This window comes from Carlito syrichta, unplaced genomic scaffold (genome assembly GCF_000164805.1).
Source record: "Carlito syrichta isolate Samal-C Ts95f unplaced genomic scaffold, Tarsius_syrichta-2.0.1 Scaffold306968, whole genome shotgun sequence".
NCBI classification, from domain to species: Eukaryota; Metazoa; Chordata; class Mammalia; order Primates; family Tarsiidae; genus Carlito; species Carlito syrichta.
Genome location: NW_007251064.1, coordinates 204992 through 227645, shown reverse-complemented (window position 1 = coordinate 227645; position 22654 = coordinate 204992). Strand labels below are relative to the sequence as shown.

At 47.4% G+C, this 22654-nt stretch overlaps 1 protein-coding gene across 1 annotated transcript in view; it reads left to right on the top strand.

The window, feature by feature from the left end:
• LOC103265987 (metallophosphoesterase MPPED2) overlaps nucleotides 1-22033 on the top strand; it is a 98678-nt gene extending 76645 nt beyond the window's left edge. Inside the window, exons 2-4 of the mRNA XM_008063630.1 lie at nucleotides 12773-12888; nucleotides 17300-17413; nucleotides 20632-22033. Of these exons, the coding sequence (XP_008061821.1) occupies nucleotides 12773-12888; nucleotides 17300-17413; nucleotides 20632-20750 (349 nt within the window). The 3' untranslated portion in view covers nucleotides 20751-22033. The remainder of the gene's footprint in view (nucleotides 1-12772; nucleotides 12889-17299; nucleotides 17414-20631) is intronic.
• The last annotated feature ends 621 nt before the right edge of the window (nucleotides 22034-22654 follow it).

Sequence of the window (22654 nt, the reverse complement as noted above, 5' to 3'; positions counted from 1 at the left end):
GTTGTTTTCCCTAAAATCAATACTTTGCTCACCTCTTGGAGTTATTGTGAACTAATACATGTGAGAATGATTTGCCATAAGCAAAGGCTTATGCAGATATGAAATATTGTCTACACTGAAACTGAAATTTCTCAGATAAACGATGTACCTCTCCAACACGGGACGTAGCACTATGTAGGTGCTCAGGAAATGGGACTTGGGTAATCAGACCAGATGTAAGACTTCTTCTGCTGAAGATGCCTCTTAATTCCCACAGGTGGACCTGCGGAGTAGAGAACCAGAAGCCAGGCCCTGTGCCAGCTTCCTGAGTAAAAGTCCCCAAATCCAACCATTTCCCGAGGTCCCTGGAGGAAACTGTCTTATACTCCGAGCGGAGAGTCTATGTAGATATTGAATTCTTTGAATTCTTCCATCCACGCTCCACTTGCAGTTAGCTGCATGGATAGTTTTGTACTATAATCTCGTTTTCCAAATGATACATGGGCATCGTCGAAAAAGTTTTAAAAGAATAGACGGATAGAAAGAAAAGGCAGAAAAATTATGTCGCCCGCAATCCTTTCTCCCTTCCCCCAGAGATAACCATGAGGCATATGGGTCTGTTTCTTTTTTCCTAAGAATTTTTTTCCATGCCTAAATTCATACTGATATGACTGATAATACCATGCTTTTCTGCTGACCATCAAGGAATACACATTTTCTCATGAAGTTGCAAATCCTTCGTGAACACTCATACTTAGCTTGATTTGACTGACAAATTCTTGTTCTGTGCCAGGTGACAGGACACAGTGGTGACCCAATCACTGGGCTTTCCATCTACCTCACGTTTAACGGCTGTGCAGTATTTTGTTGTCCACTTGTCAGTTATTCTTCTGGGGGTCTGTTTTTCAGGTAGCAGGCTTTCTGTTTTTGTTTTTGTTTGTTTTTTGAGTTGAAGTCTCACACTGTCGCCCAGGCTCACGGCCAGCCATCGCAGCCTCTACCTGCTGGGCTCAGGTGATCCTTCCGCCTCAGTCTTCCAAGTAGCTGGAACTACAGGCACGTGCCACCATGCTCAGCTAGTTGTTTGATTTGTTGTAGAGATGAGGTCTCACCAAGTCGTCCAGGCTGATCTCGAACCCTTGGGCACAGGCAATCCTCTCACCTCAGCCTCCCAAAGTGCTGGAATTATAGGCATGAGCCACCACGCCCGGCCAAAGTAGCAGGCTTTTTTACCAGTGAAGTCCTTCCCTGGACATCCCTTGATGTCCCAGAATATTAAACAGTATACAGAAGAAACCAGCCTTAGCAATATAAATGTGTAACAGCACACCCTCACACACACATGTTCTAGACTAAACCGGTCAACTAAATCAATGTGTGTTATCGGCCTCTATTTGGGGGCGGTTTCCATCAAGTCCATTCTAATTTGTTAACATCAATTCTTGAGCATTCTCTTTGTAACAAGACAAACCCAGCTAATCCCAAGCCCACCTTTCCTCTTTTTCTTATTTATTATTTATGATTTTTGAGTCAGGGTCTCACTCTGTCACTCAGGCTGGAGCATAGTGGCACAATCGTGGCTCACAGCAGCCCCCAACTCCTGGGCTCAAGTGATCCTTCCATCTCAGCCTCCTGAGTAGCTGGGGCGACAGGCGTGTGCCACCATGCCTGGCTAATTTTTAAATTTTTCATTGCGATGGGGTCTTGTTATATTGCCCAGGCTGGTCTCGAACTCCTGGGCTCAAGCAATCCTCCCACATCAACCTCCCAAAGTGCTGGGATTACAGGCATGAGCCACGGTGCCCAGTCTCCTTTTTCTTATTCTTTTGGGAAATCCTAGTCAAGGAAGCAGTCTCTCCCTGTCGGTTCCCGTGACATATCTAGAGGGTAGGGAGGGGGAAAGGGAGGCACAGGTGTTCGTGGCTGAGTTTCCTGCGTGCTTGGCCACATTCCCACCTCCTCGTCCTGTTTGGCCTATGCTTTGGAGCCAGCCAGGCATGGGACACCCACTGCCCTCTCAGGCTCGGCCTCCGGCAGGATGAAGTTTTGCGCGCTGTGGTCCTGGTGGCATCTGCAGAGCCACCCCAGGGAGCTCAGAGGAGGAGGAAACAGAAGGAAACCCCCCACCCTGCTACGGTCCTGCCTCCGAGGCCCCAGGTCGCCTCCTGGCCAGCCCTCACTTGGAGCTGCTGGATTAGTTCTCAGATCATCCCAGACTCCTCTGAAACTGGGTTACTGAGAAAAAAAGGCGGGGCTCAGAGTCTTCTGTCCAGGGCTGCTTTACCTATGAAATGGCTGGCAGGGGGTCTGCCCTGGAAAGGGTGTTCGCTTTTGTAAACTCAGGGCCTCCCTCGCCAGACCCTGGCTCCTGACAGGCATCTGGGTGACGTCTGGTAAATGAGTATGAGAGGGACACAGAAACAACCGGAATGATCTTTTGGAGGGTAGGCCCCTTCTAGTCCAGGCTTTACTCACTTGGTAAGTGTTCTAGGAGCCCATCAGCATCCGTGCACCAGCTGGCGTTGCTGTGAGAGGCTGCATTGGGCTTCAGTGAATTCTCTTGGAGACTTTTTTCAGTGCGTTTGCCTATTTCGTGATGGGGGATTTACGAGCCCACCTGCCCACACCGCACTGAATGTTCACCAGTTTTTGACCGAGAACAGTATGACCCCTGTGCCCTATCCTCCCTATTCACCAAATCTCAACCCAAGCAACTCTTTTTTTGTTTCTCCGGATGAAAAAAGTCCTCAAGGAAACATCTTGCCGATGTGGAAGAGGCGAAACAACAAATGACAGAAGCACTAAAAGGAATAAAAGTTGTCGAGTTCAAATCTGTTTTGAGCCGTGGAGAAAGCGTCTCGATAGGTGTATTGCATCGAACGGAAAGGACTTTGAAAGTGACTGAAGTTTAAACGTGCAAGAATAAAGACACAATTTTTTATAAATAAATTCCAAGTTTTAGGGAGTTCCCTCTTGTACACTCCGGGCTTTCAACCCAGTAGCCGTGCACGTCACAAGGAGAGGGACCAGGACTCGTGTCTCCCTATGGTCAAGCTCAGTACCTGGCACTGCTGGGCATCCCGAAACCTTAGATGAGAAGATGAACTCTGCATACCCTCACAGTGGACTGTCACGCAGATGTAGGAAGGAGTGGATTTCTAACACATGCTATGACATGAAAGAAAAGTCCTGGACAAAGTTATTCTGAGTGAAGTAAGAGGACAATTACTGTCCAATGCCGCTCCTCAGAAGTATGTGGAATAGTTGCACTCATAGAGACAGAAGGGAGAACGGGAGACTGGGATGTCAGGGTTTGATGGGTGCGGAATGTCTCTTGGGGGTGATGGAAACGTTTTGGAGATGGATGGTGGCGGTCACACAACATTGTGAATGCACTTAATGCCACCGACTTATACATACAAGTGGTTCGGGTGGGCATGGTGGCTCGCATCTGTAATTCCAGTGCCTTGGGAGGCTGAGGCGGGAGGATCCCTCGAAGGCAGGCATTGGAGATCAGCCTGGGCAACATAGTGAGACTCCGTCTCTGCAAAAAATTAAGAACAAATTCTAAACAAGTGGTTAAAATGCTATATTTTGTGTAATGCATATTTTATTATACCACAATAAAGAAGATTGCCCCAAAACACACACACACACACACACACACACACACACACAGAGATAAATTCAAGTTTCTGCACATTTTTTTCTTTCAAACCTGGACAGTGGAGACCGAGGTGTCCCTCTGAGGAATTCTCTCTGGCCATCCATGCAGGTCACCCTGGGGGGTCGTTCGGATCAGGGTCCCAGGGCTAAGAAGGGCTGGCCCTTGTTCAAACTAAGGGCACCGTGAGGGCATCTCGTCCTCCGATTTCTGCGGCAGCAAAACAAAACAGCCACTTCCGCAAGCACCAGGGCATGTCCAGAATCCGCCCACCTGCCCTCCATGACAGAAGTCCCGCCTTGGCCTTTCCCCAGACCTTCCCCAGCCTGCCAGGCCCTCTGGGCGTGATGGCTGGGTGTAGCCGTGTGGAGGAAAACCGATCGGAAATACTCTTCCTGCTCTGAACTTGTTTACGAGATTGAACCCAGGTATGTTTGAGAGGACTGGGCGGACACTGGAAGGTTCTTTTCAATCATTCAGAGCACACCAAGTTCGAAAACAGGTCACGGTTTTATCTGTTTCTCGGTTTCTCAAGCAAACCCTGCATATGCCACCTCCTTTCCAGCAAGAGAAAGAAAAATGGGCAGCACAGGCATGATCCTGACATTTGTTCTTTATTAATTACAAAAGGGGACACGGTGCGGGTGTTTGTAGGAACCACAGTGCTTGCTGTCTTGGTTTGAGAATCCACCGTGTAGGATGGAGTGAATTTCTTTATTCTTTTTCTTTTTTTCTTTTTTTTTTTTTTTTGAGTCTCACTCTGTTGCCCAGGTTGGAGTGCAGTAGCATGCTCAAGGCTACCCAGCATGAACCTGCTGGGCTTTGCGATCTTTCTGTCTCAGCCTCCCAAGTAGCCGGAACTACAGGCATGTGCTACCATGCCTGGCTAATTTTTTATTTATTGTAGAGATGAGGTCTCTCGCCAAGTTGCCGGGTGGGTCTTGAACCTGTGGGCTTCGGCTGGCCACTTGCCTTGGCCTCCCAAAATGCTGGGATGACAGGCTGAGCCACTGAGCCCGGCTGGAAGGAGTGAATTCCTAACACATGCTATGACATGAAAGAAAAATCCTGGATTTTCATGCTGGAAATTCATGCTGGGTGAAGTAAGCCAGTCACAAGAGCGCATTCATGCTGGGTGAAGTAAGCCAGTCACAAGAGCGCAGCCATGGGACCCAAGTGACCGGCTCAGGCACGGTGTGCGCCTTTCCTGTCCATGACACAGGCCACACGTCCACCCCAGCCTCTTTTCATCCCGAGGCCCTCATAACGAGAGACCCAGCCACAAAGTCATGGTGAAGAGCTAGGACCGGACAGCTGGTGAGAGAGAGGCTGTCACGGCCCCACGGAGTCCACTGAGCCAGAGGCCGGAGCCCGGAGGCTTCCCAAGCCGCTGTGTGGGCTGAAACTCTGGTCCCAGAGTTGAGCTTCTCCTCCCTCTCCCGGCTGTGCCAATGGCCTTGAGTGTCCCTTGGCTGCATGAGGTGTGAAGTTGCTTGGAAGGCACAGAAGTGGGACTTCTAGGCTCCCCGGTGGTGAGGAGAGAAGGCTGCTTCTTAAAATCCAGAACTAAGAAGGGAAAGCGAGGCAGGGAGGAGAGGGTGCAGGGGCCAGGTGTCTGGCTTTCAGCTGGATGTTCAGGGTGACAGAACTGGTGCCAGAGAACCGGTGATGTCTAACTGACGGTAAGCTTAGCAGCTGAGGGCGGGCTGGCAGGTGAGCTGGAGATAAGAATCCCCCTGGCAGCCACGTGGCATGCGTCGTGAAGGGAGTCTGATTTTAACCAGCCGCGGTGAAATTAGCTTCTCTTGGACCTGGTGTGATCTGCAGTCGGAGAGGGCCGATGGTGACTGGGAGTGACAGGTATGAAGGAGGCCTCAAATCAGAAAGGAAAGTGTGCGCGGAAATGGGCTCCCGGTGTCCGAGTTTTGCTTCATGCCAGACCTCAGTGATGGCGTTAATTAGTAGCTACTCAGTCCCTCCAGCAAACCCCTCTCTGCACCCCCTCTTATCAGTATGCTGAGGACCCAAAGTAACCCCTTCTCTGAACTTCCCCAATTTAAGATCTTGTCACAGTCTAACCACCTGTGCCAGCCCACCAAGCAGCCTTGACTCACCGTTTTGCCCCGTGCATTCCGCACGATTGCCTGTGCAAGACTGAGCCCGGCCGAGCACGTGAGCCAGCCAGTGCCTTTCTGGAAAACTTCCACTCAAAAGTGCACGGAGGAAGTGCCTTTTAATAAGTCACTGCAGGAAATCAGGCTCTGTCTAGCCATCTAGTAATGCTTATCTGTTCACTGGGGACCTTTCAAAAGTCTGCAGCAGGAGGGTCTATGATTTTATGAGCCGTGGCTTGGGAAATTCTGGAAAGAAAAATATAACATGAGCAACTCTGTGTGTGTGCTGCCTACGTAGAGCCTATGTAAGTTACAAGCTGCACGTGAGGACCGTGCCAGGAGCCCGCCAAACATTTTACGTGAGTTAGCTCAATTTATCCACAAAGGCAGATCGTCTGGTTTTTGTTTGGAAAAAAGAAAAAAATCCTGACCTTCAGAGAAAATGATCCTTGGCAGGTCTGGATTTGAACATGGATCTGTTTGACTCCGTAACCCGTGCTCTCAAGCACTGCTTGCAAAATAAGAAAGGACCTGGTGTGGTGGCTCATGCCTGTAATCCCAGCACTTTGGGAGGCCTAAGCAGGAGGCTTGCTTGAACCCAGGAGTTCAAGCCTAGTCTGGGCAACATTGCAAGACCTCATCTCTATTTTTAAAAATAATCATAAGAAGAAGAATGGCTGTCATGGTGCCTCCAAAGTCTGGGTGCTGGGTGAGCCGTCAAAGCTTCTGTGTAGAATCCCAGCGAAACTCCCCCCCCCCGGCCCCCAGCCCAGCATTCAACCCTGCAGAAGGTCCCCAGGAGACCCTATCAATAAGAACCCACGTCTCTAGATGCAACCGGCTCAGGACCTGTCTCCATGGAGGATTCCTAGGCACGGACCTGTGACCCCAGGGCTGTGAGTCTGAGAAGCCCACCTGAGCTTTGCAAACTCTGTGCTCTGTGTTCCTAGGACACACCCAGCCTCCACTGAGGTCTGCGGGAGCAAGGGGGTGGGTAAGCAGCCGTCCACCTGCCAATCCCCCCCTGGATTTACGTCCTGGCAACTCCCCCTGCCTCCACACCACGCTGTGTACTGCAAACACCGGTGACCTTTGCAGGGATCTCATCTCAACTCGCCTCCCTCTAGAAAACCTGTTTTGTATTGACATTGTTCAGAGCCAGTTCTGCCTGTGTGAACGCCTCGGTCCCTGTGTCTGAAATTTCAGCCCAGAGGCCAAGCCACCGCGATTTCAAAGCAAGGGGGCGGGTGTCTTGAAAGCATCCCAGCTTCCTTCCGTTTGGGTCTTTGGTCCAGGGGCTTCAGGCAGATGGAATTGTGCCCCTTTTTCTAATCCCTCCCTGGGAGGGGGCATGTGGCAGGCTCAGAGGGGCCCACCGGCAATAGGGTGTTCTGTGGGACATTTTCTTACAAGTCGGTTCCCATGTGGTATTTGTTAGTCACAGCTAATTATTAAGTCCTTGGCCAAGGCAATAGACATTGTTCTCTGGGATTCTTCCCTCCCCCTTCACCACCTCCCCACGCCCCCCATTGCTATAGGACAAAACCCATTGTGGGGCTCTGGGGGTTGACTGTGCAGCATTTTCTCCAGTGAACTCCTGATGGGCTCGCTGCTGGGGTTTCGTGTTTCAGGTCGGAACTCAACTGGATAAAGATCCTTCATGGACACTGACTCAGTCCCTCTCTGCTTGTGCACGGGTGTTTCTCCCACACTGGACGGGGTCCTCGCAGGCAGGCTAGAGCATTTGCTGAGAGCAGCTCACCGCGATCACTCAGGACATCGATGATTGCACAGAATTACACAGTGCTGGGTTTTAGGGATCCCAGGAGGGTCAGCGAGTGCCAAGTCTGGAGGGCTGCGCACAGAGGGGCGGGCCGGGAAGGGGGAGGGCCCCCGCCTTGCCAGCTTTTCTGTTGAGCTTCTGCATAAGAATTCCACAACCTGAAAGCAATGGTGACATCTAGCAATTTTTCCCACTCACTCATTCATTTCTCAGGGGAGGAAACAGGACCAGTGAGGGTCCTTCTCTTACCTGAGGTCCCGGTGAGTTAATGCCACAATGACAGCCCACAAGTCTCTCTACTCCCGTATGATGCCATGCTGGGATCATTCCGGAACCAGTCGCTGGTCTGCTTTTCCCGTTGCCTGCCACTGTCTTGTGGGAAGACCTTACCTGCAGGATCCAGAGGACCAGCAAGCCCCCAGAAAGGCCATATCACACGATGTTTCTACTCAGGGCCTCCTCAGTTGCAGAAGTCCATGACACCCCCCTAGAGTTGTGCAGTGCACAACTTAAGACACTGTGTGGAGCAGATGTGTGTTTACATGTGTGAGAGCCCAAACTGACATTGGTCTAAGAGGTTTTAGTGAGCACCGGGCAAGGGAAGAAAACAGGCTTTGCAGCCAGCAGATCTGGGTTCAAACCTTGACTGTCCTACTTACTGGCCCTGGGAACATGGTAAAGCTACTTGATATCACCGATTTTAAGGTTTTCATCTAAAAATAGAGCAGATCATATTTAGCTTAAACATTGCTGTGAAAAAATTTAAATTCAGTAATTTATGTAAAAGCTCTTTGTAAGTCGTATCAGGGACCCGACAAGTGTTCCTTTTTCTGTAACGTAACCACTCCCTCTCTCATATACATACAGGTGTGAGTCGAAATAAATGCCAGGCGTCTTTAAACTTTGCCGGTAACTTGGAATCTTCTGAATTTTGTCACAGGCTTACCAGGAACCAAATGAAATTTGGGGTATCTCTAGGCCATGGGTGTGTCTTCTTTTTTTTCACAGAGCGCTTATAAAACTTCGCGTTTCCCGGAGGAATATGGCTGTGGGATTCCAAGAAAAAATCCTGTGAGGAAACATAAGGAAAGACTAAAAAAAAGTAGTGCTGTTTTCTTACTCTGTAAGCCCCTGGCTGTCCTGGGAGTTCAGGGGCTGAGTGTCCTCCAAAAGACTCTGACAGCGAAATCAGAACCCTTTGTTGCACCAACAATTAAATTCCTGGCTGTGCTTGGGATCCGTTCAGACCCTTCTTTAACGGCCGTCCAGATGAGAATTCGAGGCCCAGAAGCTGGTTTTCAAAATCTAGCAAAATAAATGCTTCGGCTTATCATTCTCTCCGTCTTTCTTCCACCGAGATGCTCACTGAGTTTTCACCGGGTTTTGCGGTTGCCTTTTTGTTTTGTTTTCACTTGTAAGATAGATCTTGAGAGAAAGTCATTGTGGAATGGAGGGGAGGGGGCACATCCCAAAAGCTCTATTTTAGACTCTGATGAAAATGTGTAAGAGCCTGAAGGCAGGGAGTCTTAGAGACAAGAGACTGACGGACTCACTGAACCCTAGAAGGCTCTGCCTGGTGCCTCCCCAGCAGACCGGGTGGGAAGCAAGTGCTGCCTTGTCCTTGGAGCTTCCTGCAGCTGAGCCAGGCAGTGTGGCTGGGGGGACCAGTGACTGGGCATGAGCCGTCCACCCATCGAGGCCCGCGCTGCTCACGGCTCAGATATTGTTCTGCTGTGACAAGTCCCCACAAAGTGAGTGGCTTCAAACAGCGCATATTTATCTTGCACATAGATATGTTGGCCAGATATCTGACATGAGTCTCCCTGGACTGAAATTCGAATGTCAGCAGGGTTGCATTCCTTTCTGGAGGCTCTGAGGGAGGGTCTGTTTTCTTGCCTTACCTTTCCCAGTTTCTCAAGGCTTCCCACATCCCTTGGCTGCTGGTCCTCTTCTTCCATCCTTTTATTGTTTTTAGTCTGAGTCAAGGTCTCACTCTTTCATTGAGGCTGGAGTGAAGTGGCATGATCATGAGTCACTAGCCTCAACCTCCTGGGTTCAGGTAGTCCTTCCATCTCAGCCTCCCAAGTAACTGGGATTACTGGCTCATGCCACCACGCATGGCTAATTTTTCTGTAGAGACGAGGTCGCGCTGTGTTGCCCAGGCTGGTCTCAAACGCCTGGTCTTAAGCAATCCTCCCACCTCAGCCTCCCAAAGTGCCGGCATTGCAGGTATGAGCCACCGAGCCTAGCCTACCTTTTCTTCCATTTTCCACACCTGAATCCGCTTCTCATCACTCTCCATCATAAGACTCTCATCATCCCTTCCACCTCCCTCTTTCCCTGTCAGGGACCCTTGTGGTTCCATTGGGCCCATCTGGGTGATCCAGGCTCATTGCCCTGTTTTGAGGTCCGCTGAATTTCATCAGTGACCTTAATTCCTCTTTACCATGTAAGGTAACATATTCATGGGTTCCAGGGATTAGGACCTGGGTGGATCTTGGTGGGGAAGGGAGGTAGCATTATTGCCTGCCACGGGTCATAGGTCATTTTTACACTACATGCAATCATTGCATCTGTTAGGACTCTTTCTGTACAAGAAACAAGACCTCACGTTAATAAAAAGAAAGAGAGACTATTGGGCCTTCTCCTTGGAGGGGAAAGTTTAATCCGTTTCAGGCACAGCTTGATCCACATGTCCAACAATATCACCAGAGCTGGCTTTTCCATGTCTTGGGTTTCTCTGTGGTGGTTGGGTTCTCAAGGAGGGCTAGCCCCGCCATGGCTAAGAGCACTCCCAGGCAACTCCAAGCTTACGTGGGTCTTAAGACTCAGGATCCAAGGGAGGAAGCCTCGGCCTCTTTCTAGGTAACACCAGCAAAATCCCAGCAATTCCCTCACCGACTCAACATGGGGCGTAGGTACACCTCTAAGCCGATCACTGTTCAGTAAGATGCAAGATTATCTTATCACAGGGCAGGGATGGTGTCAGCCTTACCAGAAGCAAGTATACTGTGCAGGTGAGGGAGAGGTTCTCCAGAAGAAATTCAAATGTCATTGCCAGATGGAGGGGGAAGGATCTGCACAGGCAGAAGCAACCGGAGTCTACTTCAGCATGTCACAACTGGGTTTCAGAAGCGTGAAATAGATAGATGATTCCGGTTTAGAGCTCCTGTGGCTTCAAGCAATGGGATACTCAAACTTGAAAGCGTATAGAAGAGGCTTGCCCAGGGCAAGTAGTGAGCTCGTTCCAGCAGTGTTTAAAAAGAGGAATCACATACTGGTTAAAGACGGGTTTGTCATCAGGCTGCCTGGGTTTTTATCTGAGTTATTTGTGGGTTTTTTTTTTTTTTTTTTTGAGTTGGGAGTCTCACTTTGTGACCTAGGCTGGAGTGCAGTGGCACGATCCCGGCCACCGCAGCCTCAACCTACTGGGCTCAGGCAATCCTCCCACCTCAGCCTTCCAAGTAGCCGGAACTACAGTTGCATGCTATCACACCCAACTCATTTTCTGATTGATTGTAGAGACAAGGTCACACCATGTTGCCCAGGCTGGTCTTGAACCCGCGGGCTCAGGCAATCCTCTCTCCTCGGCCTCCCAAAGGCTTGGGGTTATAGGTTTGAGCCACCGCGCCCGGCCTGAGTTATTTGTTATGTCTACCTGACTGCCCTGTGCCTTGGTTTCCGCATAGTAAAGTGAGGATGGCAGTAGCACCCACCTCACGAGTTTGTTGTAAGTTTCAAATGTGTTGATGCAAATAAAGTGCTTAGACTCGTACCTTGACATAGAGTAGGCACTAAATAAATACAAGCTATGATAATAATGATTATTCTCATGAGAGTACTACTGTTCTTTCAAGTAAGTGTCCTGAGCATGGCTTAGGGTCTTAGAAAGTGGCCAGGTAGTAAGTTAGATATTTTCTTGGTGCCTCTGTTTCTAATGGGGACCTCACAGTTCTTTTCTGTGGAACTTTCCTCTCTCGACCACCTCAGTGGAAGCTGAGGCTTGTCACCTGTAGTGTGGATTTTCACATGGCCTTGACAGTACGTGTCTACCACTGAATGAATACTGGGTCAGTGTTTCTGGGTTCAGATTCTTGAGAGAATCTCATTGGCCAGGGCTGCGATGGGCTTTAAGTAAGAGTGCACTGGGTTTGATTAGCTGTGACAAGGTTGAGGTGGCCTTGTACACAGGGTCATTGCTTTCATTTGGCATGTAAGGGTTGGGTTAAGCTGAAAGGAAAAGTTGGACTTAGCTGGAAAACCAACCAACCTGTCTTTTACACGCGTGCTCTAGCAAACTGGAATTTTCCTACAGAACAAAAAAGAATCGGTTTCAAAGAATACTGGTTATATCTTGATGTCTGGGAACAGGACAACCCTGGGAAACGCTTAGTTCTCATGTGATTTAGCCTGTAGTTTTGCAAAGAAAAATGACCTGTATCATAAATGGTAGTGACGTTTTCAGCTCCAATTAGAAATGTTTCTTGGATGGGCAGGGACCCCGTTCGCTTCTACCTAGGGCATCAATCTCAGAAACCCACGCTTGGAGCAGAAGCCCCGCTGATGGTGAAATGCTCACGTTCATTGTCCGGGAGGTGGCTTCCAGAGTGACTGGGGATGCCCCCTCCATCTTCTCTCTGGTGGCAGGAGACAAAGTCTACACCTGCTCTTTGTTCATGGTGTGCCTCCTCACTTTCCAGAGCTCCCATATTTTTTCAGAAATCTCAGTCCGAGGTCTCTAGGACCTCTCCACGGACAGGGGTTTCTGCCTGGGAGCCCGTGTCCTTTGCTCCAAGGCTTCTAGGAAGGATCTTTCTGGTGAAGTCGTTCCACAGCGACAGGGAGGGAGAAGGAGGGGCGCAGGACGTCTTAGCTCTGAGGCACGGCAGGAAAGGTGGAGATGCTTTCGATCGGGGCTGGGTACCTTAGGAAGCGCTGAGATTTGGGGGAAGACAAAGCCTTGTCAAGATTTCGACAGAGGCCTGCTGGGAATGTCTCCCCCGCAGAGGCTCCTGTGCCCTCTTGCTCACAGAACAATCCGTAGGCTCCGCGCTGGCTTTCAGATGGACTGGTTTTGAAGCAGTCAACAGAAAAGTGTCCTGCTGCCAGGGCCAACCATCAAAAAGCGAGAAGCGAGAGAGGCAGCTGTGGGGACATGTGCGAGAGAGAAATATCGCCGTGTGGAGCAGGGGCTCTGCTGGCCTGATACCGTGTGCTTTGTTTCCCCCCAAGGACCCCGTGGTTTAATGGATGGGGCTTTAACCTACCCAGAGGTCAGTCTCTGCTGGACAAGTGGAACCTCATCCCCGAGGGCATTGACATACTCATGACTCATGGACCTCCTCTAGGTAAGTGAAGCCAAGGTTGTCCTTTGTCATCCAATTCTTCTTCTTTCTTTTTTTTTTTTTTTCCAAGTGTAATGAATAATGCTTCAGGGACATCATCATTTTCCTCCAAAAAAAAAAAAAAAGTGAATACAAAAAGAAAAGTCAATGTCTTTAAAGAAACCCAGTATGATAATTAAACTCAGCAGTTCTGCTGGGCTTACAGGTGTTCTTGAAATTAAATTTTTTGATTTAGTCGAGTCAGGGAAAAATCAAATGAGTGTGGTGCACCACAGTCTTTTGAGCTGGATAATTTATTTTAAGAACTGTGTTCACTCTCGAGTAAGGGGCGCGGGGAGGGGACAGGAAGGAAGACACCGACCTCCCAATCACGGGGCTTTTGAATGGCAGTGAAATGATGGAAATTTGTGTTCAAAGGAGCTCATTTTCCCTTTCCATATAATGCCGGGACCTGGGAGATCTTTAAAGTTTAACGTTTGAGCTGATAATTTGAGAAAAGAATCTTTTTCTTCTTTTTTTAAGCCAAGGTATTTCAGTAAGGACTTAGGCTGAAAGTTGCTTAAGGATTTTTACCCTACTGGCATATTGAGTCTGCAACTGGGTTTGTGTTGTCTGTGTGCTTCAAAGCCACTCACCAGTGACCCAGATGATGGTCAGAAGATGATGATTTGACTGATTATATTGTAATTATTCATGAGCTTGTTCTTTTTTTTTTTTTTTTGAGCTGGAGTCTGCCTCCTCTGTCAGGCTGGAATGCAGTGGCACGCTCACAGCCATCACAGCCTCGACACCAGCTGGGCTCCGGCGATCCTTCCGCCTCAGTCTTTCAAGTAGCTGGAACCACAGGCACATGCCACCATGCCTGGCTAATTTTTGATTTATTGTGGAGACAAGGTCTTACCAAGTTGTCCAGGCTGGTCTTGAATCCTTGGCCTCAGACAATTCTCTCGCCTCTGTCTCCCAAAGTGCTGGGATGACAGGCATGAACCACCACCGTGCCCAGCCTTGAGCTTGTTCTCAGTTTGACTTAGTAATGAATGTTTTTCAGCCAGGACCACCACCCCGCCCCCATGCCAGGATCCTTCCTAGCCAACTACAGTGTGCTGAGGAAATTCATATGGTCCGCTTTTAATAGAAGAGTGTTCTCTTATGTCTTTCTTTTTTTAATTGTATAAACACAGAGACACACACATACACGTAACATGAAATCTGCCCTCTTAACAGATTTTTGAATGTACAGTACTGAGTCTTCCTAATCATCTTGATTTGGAGAGAGGTGGAAATCAACATAAATATAAATGGTATTCACATTTTTTCCTGTGGCTTGGGACTGTTAGTCCTGTCACCTCCTTCCTCTGTCAGCCCGGAAAATAAAAACTCAAACATGCATCCCGAGTGCAAATGTAATCTTTGCGGATGTCTTCTCCTTCAAGATTCTTGGTGTCATCTTCCTTCCCGCATAAGAGAAGTTCTCCTGCTTCACACAGACACCGTGGAAGGGAGGCTCAGGATGGAGGCCATGGGGCACATGTTAGTGATGGGAAAAAGGAGGCCCGGGGCAGAGGCCGTAGAGTACATGTCAGTGATGGGGTGTGGGGCGCAAGAGAGGAGGAGACCGTCCTGGGGTGGCCCATGGCTACTGCTCAGATTGGCACGAGGTCCGCAGTTCCTGACTGTCCAAGGCTTCAAAATACCCATCCTTGCCTTTTCCACATCATCCCATGCTTTAAAAGACCATGCTTATTAATAACTTTTGTCCAGTGGGAATCGGGCTCGCTACTTCACAGCCATCAGACCAGCTGCATCATTCCATCGCCAGCTAAGTACTGATGGCAAATCACCCAGTGAGCCCGCCCAGCAGAGATACCCTCCCTGCTCCCTTGATCTTTCTCCTGAGCGACTCATTGGGTGGACTTCCCTTTGCCTGTTCTCTGAAGGGTCTTGGACATCTTCAGCACAGGAACATTTACACGACTGGAGCCTCATTCAGAATACAGCTTCCAACAAAATAGTCAATTCACAAAACGTATCAGGTCGTTAATGTTGCTGTCAAAGCAAATGGCAGTAATAGAATTCTAGACTTCAGAGAACTTCGACCTTCCACGAACTCTTAATAGGAGACTAAGGCAGGGTGTGGTGTGTCATATGAGCCTGCAATCCCAGCACTTTGGGAGGGCAAGGCGGGAGGATTGCTTGAGCCCAAGAGTTCAAGACCAGCCTGGGCAGCATAGCAAGACTTCACCTGTATAAAAGAAATTTAAAAATTAGCAGCCAGACTCAGTGGCTCAGCCTGTAATCCCGCGCTTTGGGAGGCTGAGGTGAGTGGATTGCCTGAGCCCGCGGGTTCGAGACCAGCCTGGGCAACTTGGCGAGACCTCCTCTCTACAATAAATCAAAAAAATTAGCCGGGCGTGGTAGCGCGCGCCTGTAGCTCCAGCTACTCAGGCTGAGGCGGAAGGCTGAGGCAGAAGGATCGCCGGAGCCCAGCAGGTCGAGGCTGCGGTGGCCGGGAGCGGCCACTGCACTCCAGCCTGGGCGACAGAGTGAGACTCCAACTCAAAAAAAAAAAAATTAACCAGGGTGGTGGCGCACGCCTATAGTCCCAGCTACTCAGGAGACTGAGATGGAAGGATCACTTGAGCCCAGGAGGTCGAGGCTGCGGTGACCCGTGATCGTGCCACTGCACTCCAGCCTGGGCAGCAGAGAGAGAATACTACTCAAAAGAAAAATGAAAAGAAAAAATTGGGAGGCTGCCATCTGTTTCTTTATAGCAAAGGGGATGTAAGCCCGAGAGTGACTGTGTGAATAGCAGCATGAACGCTCTATGTCAAGGGGTGCCAAATAAAAGTCAGGCAACTTTTTCATAAGGTAACTTCGTTAATGCAGCTACTGAGATTCTTGTGAAAATGCTGTATTTGGGAGGGGGATGTGGGGATTGGCCTTGAAATCCTTCCTACTGGTGACAGAAGCCACGGTGTCAGGGAACTTCCTTATTGTGGTGTGGGTAAGATGCTTTCCCAGGTACTTGTATATGAAATGGAATATTTCTCTCCTTCGAGAAAAATATATCCATAAGGTGATATGCCAATCATCACTGAGCATTAAGAATATTTTTCTCTAATTAAAAAAATTTAGGCCAGGCGCTACGGGTCACACCTATAATCACAGCACTTTGGAAGGCCGAAGCAGGAGGATTACTTGAGCCCAGGAAGTCCAGACCAGACTGGGCAACATAGCAAGACCTCGTCTCTGCAAAAAATAAATCAGTCAAGCATGGTGGTGTGCGCCTGTAGTCCCTGCTACTCAGGAAACTGAGGCGGGAGGTTCATCTAAGCCCAGGAGGTCAAGGCTATGGTGAACTGTGATCGTGTCACCGCACTCTGGCTTGGGCGACAGAGTAAGACCCTAACTCAAAAAAAAAAAAAAGATTTGAAGACCCTGGCTAGATTTTTGCTAGGGACCCCCTTTTCATGCGTTCTTCCCAGACTCTGCACCCAGCTAACGTGTCTTTCCAGAGCAACCAAATAGTCATGTCCACTATGGAGCCCAACAAAGCAGAACGCTATTCCTTATTGCCCGGTCTCTTCTGACTGGTAGGAGTAACCGGAGGGGGCCACAGAGTGGCCATCCACGAGTTAGCCTTTTGTCTCACTGCCTCCTGGGCCCCTCTCTGCTGGGTGTACAGATTCCACCCCAGGCCATCGTCACCTAGAGAGCTGACTTCCCACTATAATGGATGTCAGTTTTTATGGATTTTCTGCATTAAGCTTAGAACTAAGTGGCTTTTACTCTAAAAGTGGTCATTGCAGCTATTAAGATTCTTGTGAAAATGCCTGCTGGATGCCACCCTGAGGTCACAGAGTTACCTATGGCTGGAGAGGACACTTGAGGAGTCTCTTGGCTCTCCAAAGCTTTGGTCATTGGGAACCACCACGGGGCCAGAGTCGTCTAAAGAGAGCCAGGTGTGCGGTGGTTCGTTTACAGGCAGCCCCTCCCAGGCCTTCTTGGAATCCTCTTGGAGGTAAACTGCTGTAAGAAAGACATCATTTTTAGAAAAAGAGAAGGTAACTGAATTAAAGGAGAAAGAGATATGACTATGGGATTGCCAGGAATCCGTGTCATGGAGCCCATGAAGAAGATTTGAATCCCGTGGCTGAATAAATCAAATCCCTTGCAGAAAAAAAAAAATGTTAATTAACAGGAAGAAAAAAAATGGAAACAAAGAAAATCCAAGAACCTAAGAAGACAAAGTGACAAGTGAGAAGTTTCTTAAAAGCCATCGCGAGCTTTAATGGAAAGGCTAGGATTACAGATAATGTAATAAACCCTCCATGAGTTATGGCTTCCTGAAAGTCTAAATGAAGCCTTACCTGAAGAAAGAAAATTAAGTGTATTGATTGCGTTTTGCCCGTAGGTTTTCGAGACTGGGTTCCCAAGGAACTTCAAAGAGTGGGCTGTGTCGAGCTGTTGAACACGGTTCAGAGGCGAGTCCGGCCCAAGCTCCACGTGTTTGGTGGGATCCATGAAGGTAAGAACAGAGTGTGGCACGTTGCACCATGATCCGTGACCCCGTCCTGCAAGGGGAGAGACCGTAGCTAACTGTGAGTCGCTGGAGCAGTAGTTTTCAAACTTTCCCACAGTGGAACCCTTCTGCAGGACAAAATCTTAGGCAAAACGTCCGCATAGAGAGCTGATAAATATTTTATCTGGAAAGAATGGAGTGTAGGAACCACATCTGGCCCACCTTGATGCAAACTCAGCATTTCTCCCACTCTAGGACTCAGAAGCTTCTGGAATCCCAGGGCTTTTTTTTTTTTTTTTTTAACTTTTTTGTTATTTTTAATTTAAAACATAAAAATACCTAGTTTACAGTCTAGAGAGAAAGTAACAATTCAAAAGAAACAAACAAAGTTGTAAAATACTGCACATATACTGGTCAAACTGAAAAAGATAATATTTAGATAAGACTATAAATATCATCTTTTTATCTAGAATTTGTAAGTCATAGTCTTGGCTTAAATCAGATGCCAAGTACTGAGACCATGTTAGCCTAGTTTTTTGCTGAATTTTTTTCACTTTATTACAATATTGGCCTTTAATAAAATCTTTGCAAGGAAAAAAACAAGTAAAATTCTTGCGTATTTGTTGTAACCATATTCACCACACTGCTGAATATTTTCTAGTAAATATCCATAAAAGAAAGGTTTTTTTTTTCCTAATTAGGTGGGTTTTTTCTGAATGACTATGCAGCTATATATATATATATATATATATATATGTGTGTATATATATATATATATATATACACGCAGCTATATATATATTTGTATATAGCTGCATAGTCATATATAATTTCACCTTATCTCAAATTACTTTTCAAGAGTCAGGATATAATCACATACATATAAACATGACTATGAATTCATAAATATATCTTATGAGGAATGTTTGATGACCATTGTGCAACCCTGGAGTATATAAGGGCTCATTTTCTCCTTAAGAGATGGCCTGGATGTTAGAAGCTATTTAAGGCTTCTGCAGGACCCTCTCACCTATAAGTATTGTCTTTCCTATGGAATACACACTAAGACCCAGGAAGACGAGGCTTTCTCTGAAAAATAACTTTGGACATGCCATGGAAGATATATAGCAGGTGTGGCGGAAACCTGGCATTTGCAGGTAGACGTTTCCTTCCTGACCTCAGAAAACGATTTCAGACTTCTCAGAAATCACCCGAGCTATTAGCTCAGGCTGAGGTTGACTGGAATAATTAAATCTCCCCTAAATGGGAGCTGGTCCTGGTGCCTGTTTGTTGTGCCTTTCAAGGTAAGCCAAGTAAGGGCCACATACCCTGAAAGACTCACAGCGCTCTGGGTTTTGTACAAACCAAGGGTCCCTGGGTCTTCGGACAGACTCAAAGCCCTCTTTGAGCGGGCCTCAGTGGGGGAGTTTCGGGCCCCACCACGTCCATGTCTACGGGGGCAACGCCAGGTCCTTCCAGGCCCCTGCTCTGGCTGCTCGCTGGAGTTACTGATGTATGTACAGTCAAGTCGGGGAGGGGTTAAGGCTGCATGCCTGACAGGCAAAATAACAAAGTTTGCTTTTCAAAGCCCACACCTCCAGCGGCTTACTGCTTAAGGGGGTAATAAAAAGTATATTGAAAATCCCCCCACTGAGGCCGGAGAAAATTCAGCTTGCTCCAAGTGTGGGTACTGGCTGAGCAGACAGGCGCCTCCTTGACTTTGAGCTGTGCTTCCTGGAAAGGGGGGTGCTTCCCAAAGGGATGATGGGGAGTGATCATCAGGAAGGGGAGACCAGAGCTGCTCCACTCCCACCCCTCCCCCCCAACCCCATCTAAACAGTGTTTCTGGGGTCCCTTGTCTTGCAAACAGATCTGAATTCCAGCAGCACGGCTATGAGCTTGCAATTGAACTTTTTCTAAAAAAAAAATTTTTAATGTAAAAAGAAAAAGAAAGAATTAGCTTTCAACCAGCCAGACAATTGAATTCCACGGAAGCCCCAAAATAATAAACGTGCTTAAAAGGGAGGAGATCATATTCAAATAAACTCATCTCGCTTTTATTCACTTAAGACGGCTGATGAGGGCAGAAAGAGTGCAAATACCAAGCTCTTGATGGAGAGAGATAAGGAGACTTTATGACCCCAGAACTAAACAGGGCAGAGTTTAAACGCAGCTTTTCTTTTCTTAAGAGATTTTTCCATTGACCCTCATTAAGCTCTCCATAGGCTTCCTTGGAGAAATTTTAGCAAATGGGGGGAGGAAAAAAAAAGCCTCATCCATTATTTCTCTAAGTCCTGGTCATTTTATTTATTTATTTTTTTGCGGCCATATTTTTATATGCCGTAAGAGCCCAATACCAACACAGAATTACAAACTTACTCACAGAGACTGCATCGCAAACATAAGGCATCCAGGGAAAGTGCAAACTTGCAAACATGCTGAAAATTTCAACGTATTAAAAATGATCAAAGGAACTTCTGTGCCAAAGACCCAAAGAACCTCTTTTAGCGTTCTTTCCATAAGTCCCAGGAGGTTTCTGTTGCATGTGGGATATGTTTTCTGCTCGTTCTCATGTCCAGGTGAGCTTAGGAGACGGTGTCCTGCGGTGATGTTTCTGCAACTCACTTGAACAGTGAGCACTTTTGAATGAAATGGAACTTAGCATTAAAACCAAGCAAGTCTAGAAAGATAGAATCACTTATGGTTAACTTCTAGGAAGGCAGCTTAGAGAGTATTTTACTCGATACAGAAACTGACCAGCGTCTCAACTCCCAATGTCATGCCCTTGACCCCCTCACCAGCCCATTTGGAATGTGGTTGTGTTTGCTCCTGGGGAGTAATTCTTCCCTGGAACTCAGTAGTCAAGGGAGAGCTTTGATATGAAAACCCTATTTTAAAAAGAGGGGGAAAATAATGTTTTTCTTCCTTCTCATGAGTAAGGAAATCACAGCCTTTTCTTGGCATGTCTAGTATTTAAATAAGGGATGGGGGGGTGGGGAGGGAAGAATTACGCTTTGTTGAGGGAGAGGATACTCCTCTCCAAAGAAAATGCAGTGAAATCGGGCAGCGGCTTCTGAAAGTCGTTGTATCTGGGCAGGTGCCACTGCATTTCATCTCATGGCCCAAGGGACAAAGATGTCTTTGTGTCCCTAGCCTGACGGGCCCAGTATTCCATCACTGTCATTTGTGTATCTCACGGTGAATGTGACTCTCTGTCCCCGCAGGTTACGGCATTATGACCGATGGTTACACGACGTACATCAACGCCTCGACGTGTACAGTCAGCTTTCAGCCCACCAACCCGCCAATTATCTTTGACCTTCCAAACCCACAGGGATCCTGAAGCTCTCCCTGCTGGCATGTGAGGGGAGGTCTACAAACTGCCATTTTTCTAGTTACAAACTTACATTCTCTTACGTGTTTATTTCTAAATCCTGTGAGTTCTCTTTTTTGTAAATTGTTGGGACACAAATGATGCTGGGGTTGTACTGCTTCTTTATTTTTTTTTTCTTTTAAATGGGGTATCCATTGGAAATCAAAAGAGCATTGTGAATTTGTAAAATGATTTATGTTTTCACAAAGGCCATGCCTGCCGTTGTAAATTGTTAGTGTTCGCCAAAGGACAGCCAAGCTTTCTTTTAAAGAAATGATAAGAAGTCTTATTTTAATATGCTTTAAGCTGGAAAAAAAAAGAGAAAGAAACAAGTAGGCAGTGTTTTTTAAACCAACCCAGATTTGCACAACTGTTGAAGAGTATTGTTTGAAGTATTTTAAGTTTTGCTGTTTCGTTGTTGTTATTGTTGTTGTTGTTGTTTTCTTGGTAATGTTTCTTTTCTTGCAGACGTGGCCCCGATTTATAGCAATCGTCCCAACAGAAGCTGGCATGGAAAAGACTTCTCTTCACGCTGTCTCTCTAATGAAACTGTGTCAAGGGAAGGAAACGGCCCTCGTAGAGAGGACGGCTTAGCGAGTGAGAGTCCTATCGTGGTTATATAAGGTCTCCTTGTTTGTTTGTTTCTTTTAAATTATTTTAGCTTTAAAATACAGAAATGGAATCTGTCAAGAGCAGGTGTTTCATACAGTTCAAGAAGAAAAAAAAAACGAGCGTGCAGACTCCTTTTCAATATGGGTTTATATATATGCGTATTTTTTGTGTATTATGACTAAGTTAGGAGTTTAATATTGCCAAGGACAGTCCAACCACACGGGTGGCTGGACAGCAAGGCATTCGAAGCCTGAAGGGAACGGACATGTATTCTCAGAACTCAAGGTCTCAAAGAGCTTGAGTCAAATCTCGGTACAGTGGCAGGCGTGTATAGACTTAAGTGGCTGCAACGGAAGCTTACTAAAATAAGGCTTAGTTGTCCTCTCTATTTAAATGCCCCGAAATGTCTCCTTACTCCCCCCCCTCCCCATTTTGCACTGTGTGTCAATGCAATCCTTTCTAGCACAAAATATTGTCGCTAATAGTCATTTCTGTTTCCCCATTGTAAATGCTGTCAAGCTTTATTCTATTTTATGTTACCTTGTTAATGAAATTTAGGAAAGCAGTTGTTTCTTTAAATTTATTGTGATATTCTATATCTAGCGGCCTTTATATGCAAATAAAATTGCAAGATTTTTCAACCCGTGCTGTTTGGAGGGTTGGCTGGGTGGGAGGATGGTAGTTTCTTCCTGAGGAAGGAGGGATATATTCCCAGGCGACGTCGGCGATCCTTTTCAGAAGAATTAGAATTAGTGATTTTTTTTTTCTTACTTTCAATAAATTTTTATGACCCACCATTCACGGGCTGGCGGGTGGATCAATAAGGCACTCAGGGTACTCCTTCCTTCCATCACGCGGTCATCCATCCTGCCTTGGATTTCGGAGGGTGAAGATTTTCTCTTTGGTCGTTATCATGTCTGCAGGAGCAGAGTGACTGTGCAGCCAAGGCTGTGGGTGCTATTTGGGAGCGTGAGTTGGGGGACACAATAGGTGATAGAGTCACCACTGCACATTTCCATGTGTCCCCAGGAGCATGCACCACCTCCCCATCACTGGTTGTTTAATGACATCCACCCATGAAATGCTATGACAACCAGGAGCAGGTAGGCAGTGGACTGGGAGAAACTGTGTATAAGGGTGGCCCCAAAAAACCCGAAATCGTCTTTTAGAGGATGAGTCCCTTTGTAGTCCAGGCTTCCCCCGCTGAGTCAGCGTTCTAGGAATCCATTGGCATCCGTGTACCAGCTAGCATTGTTGTGAGA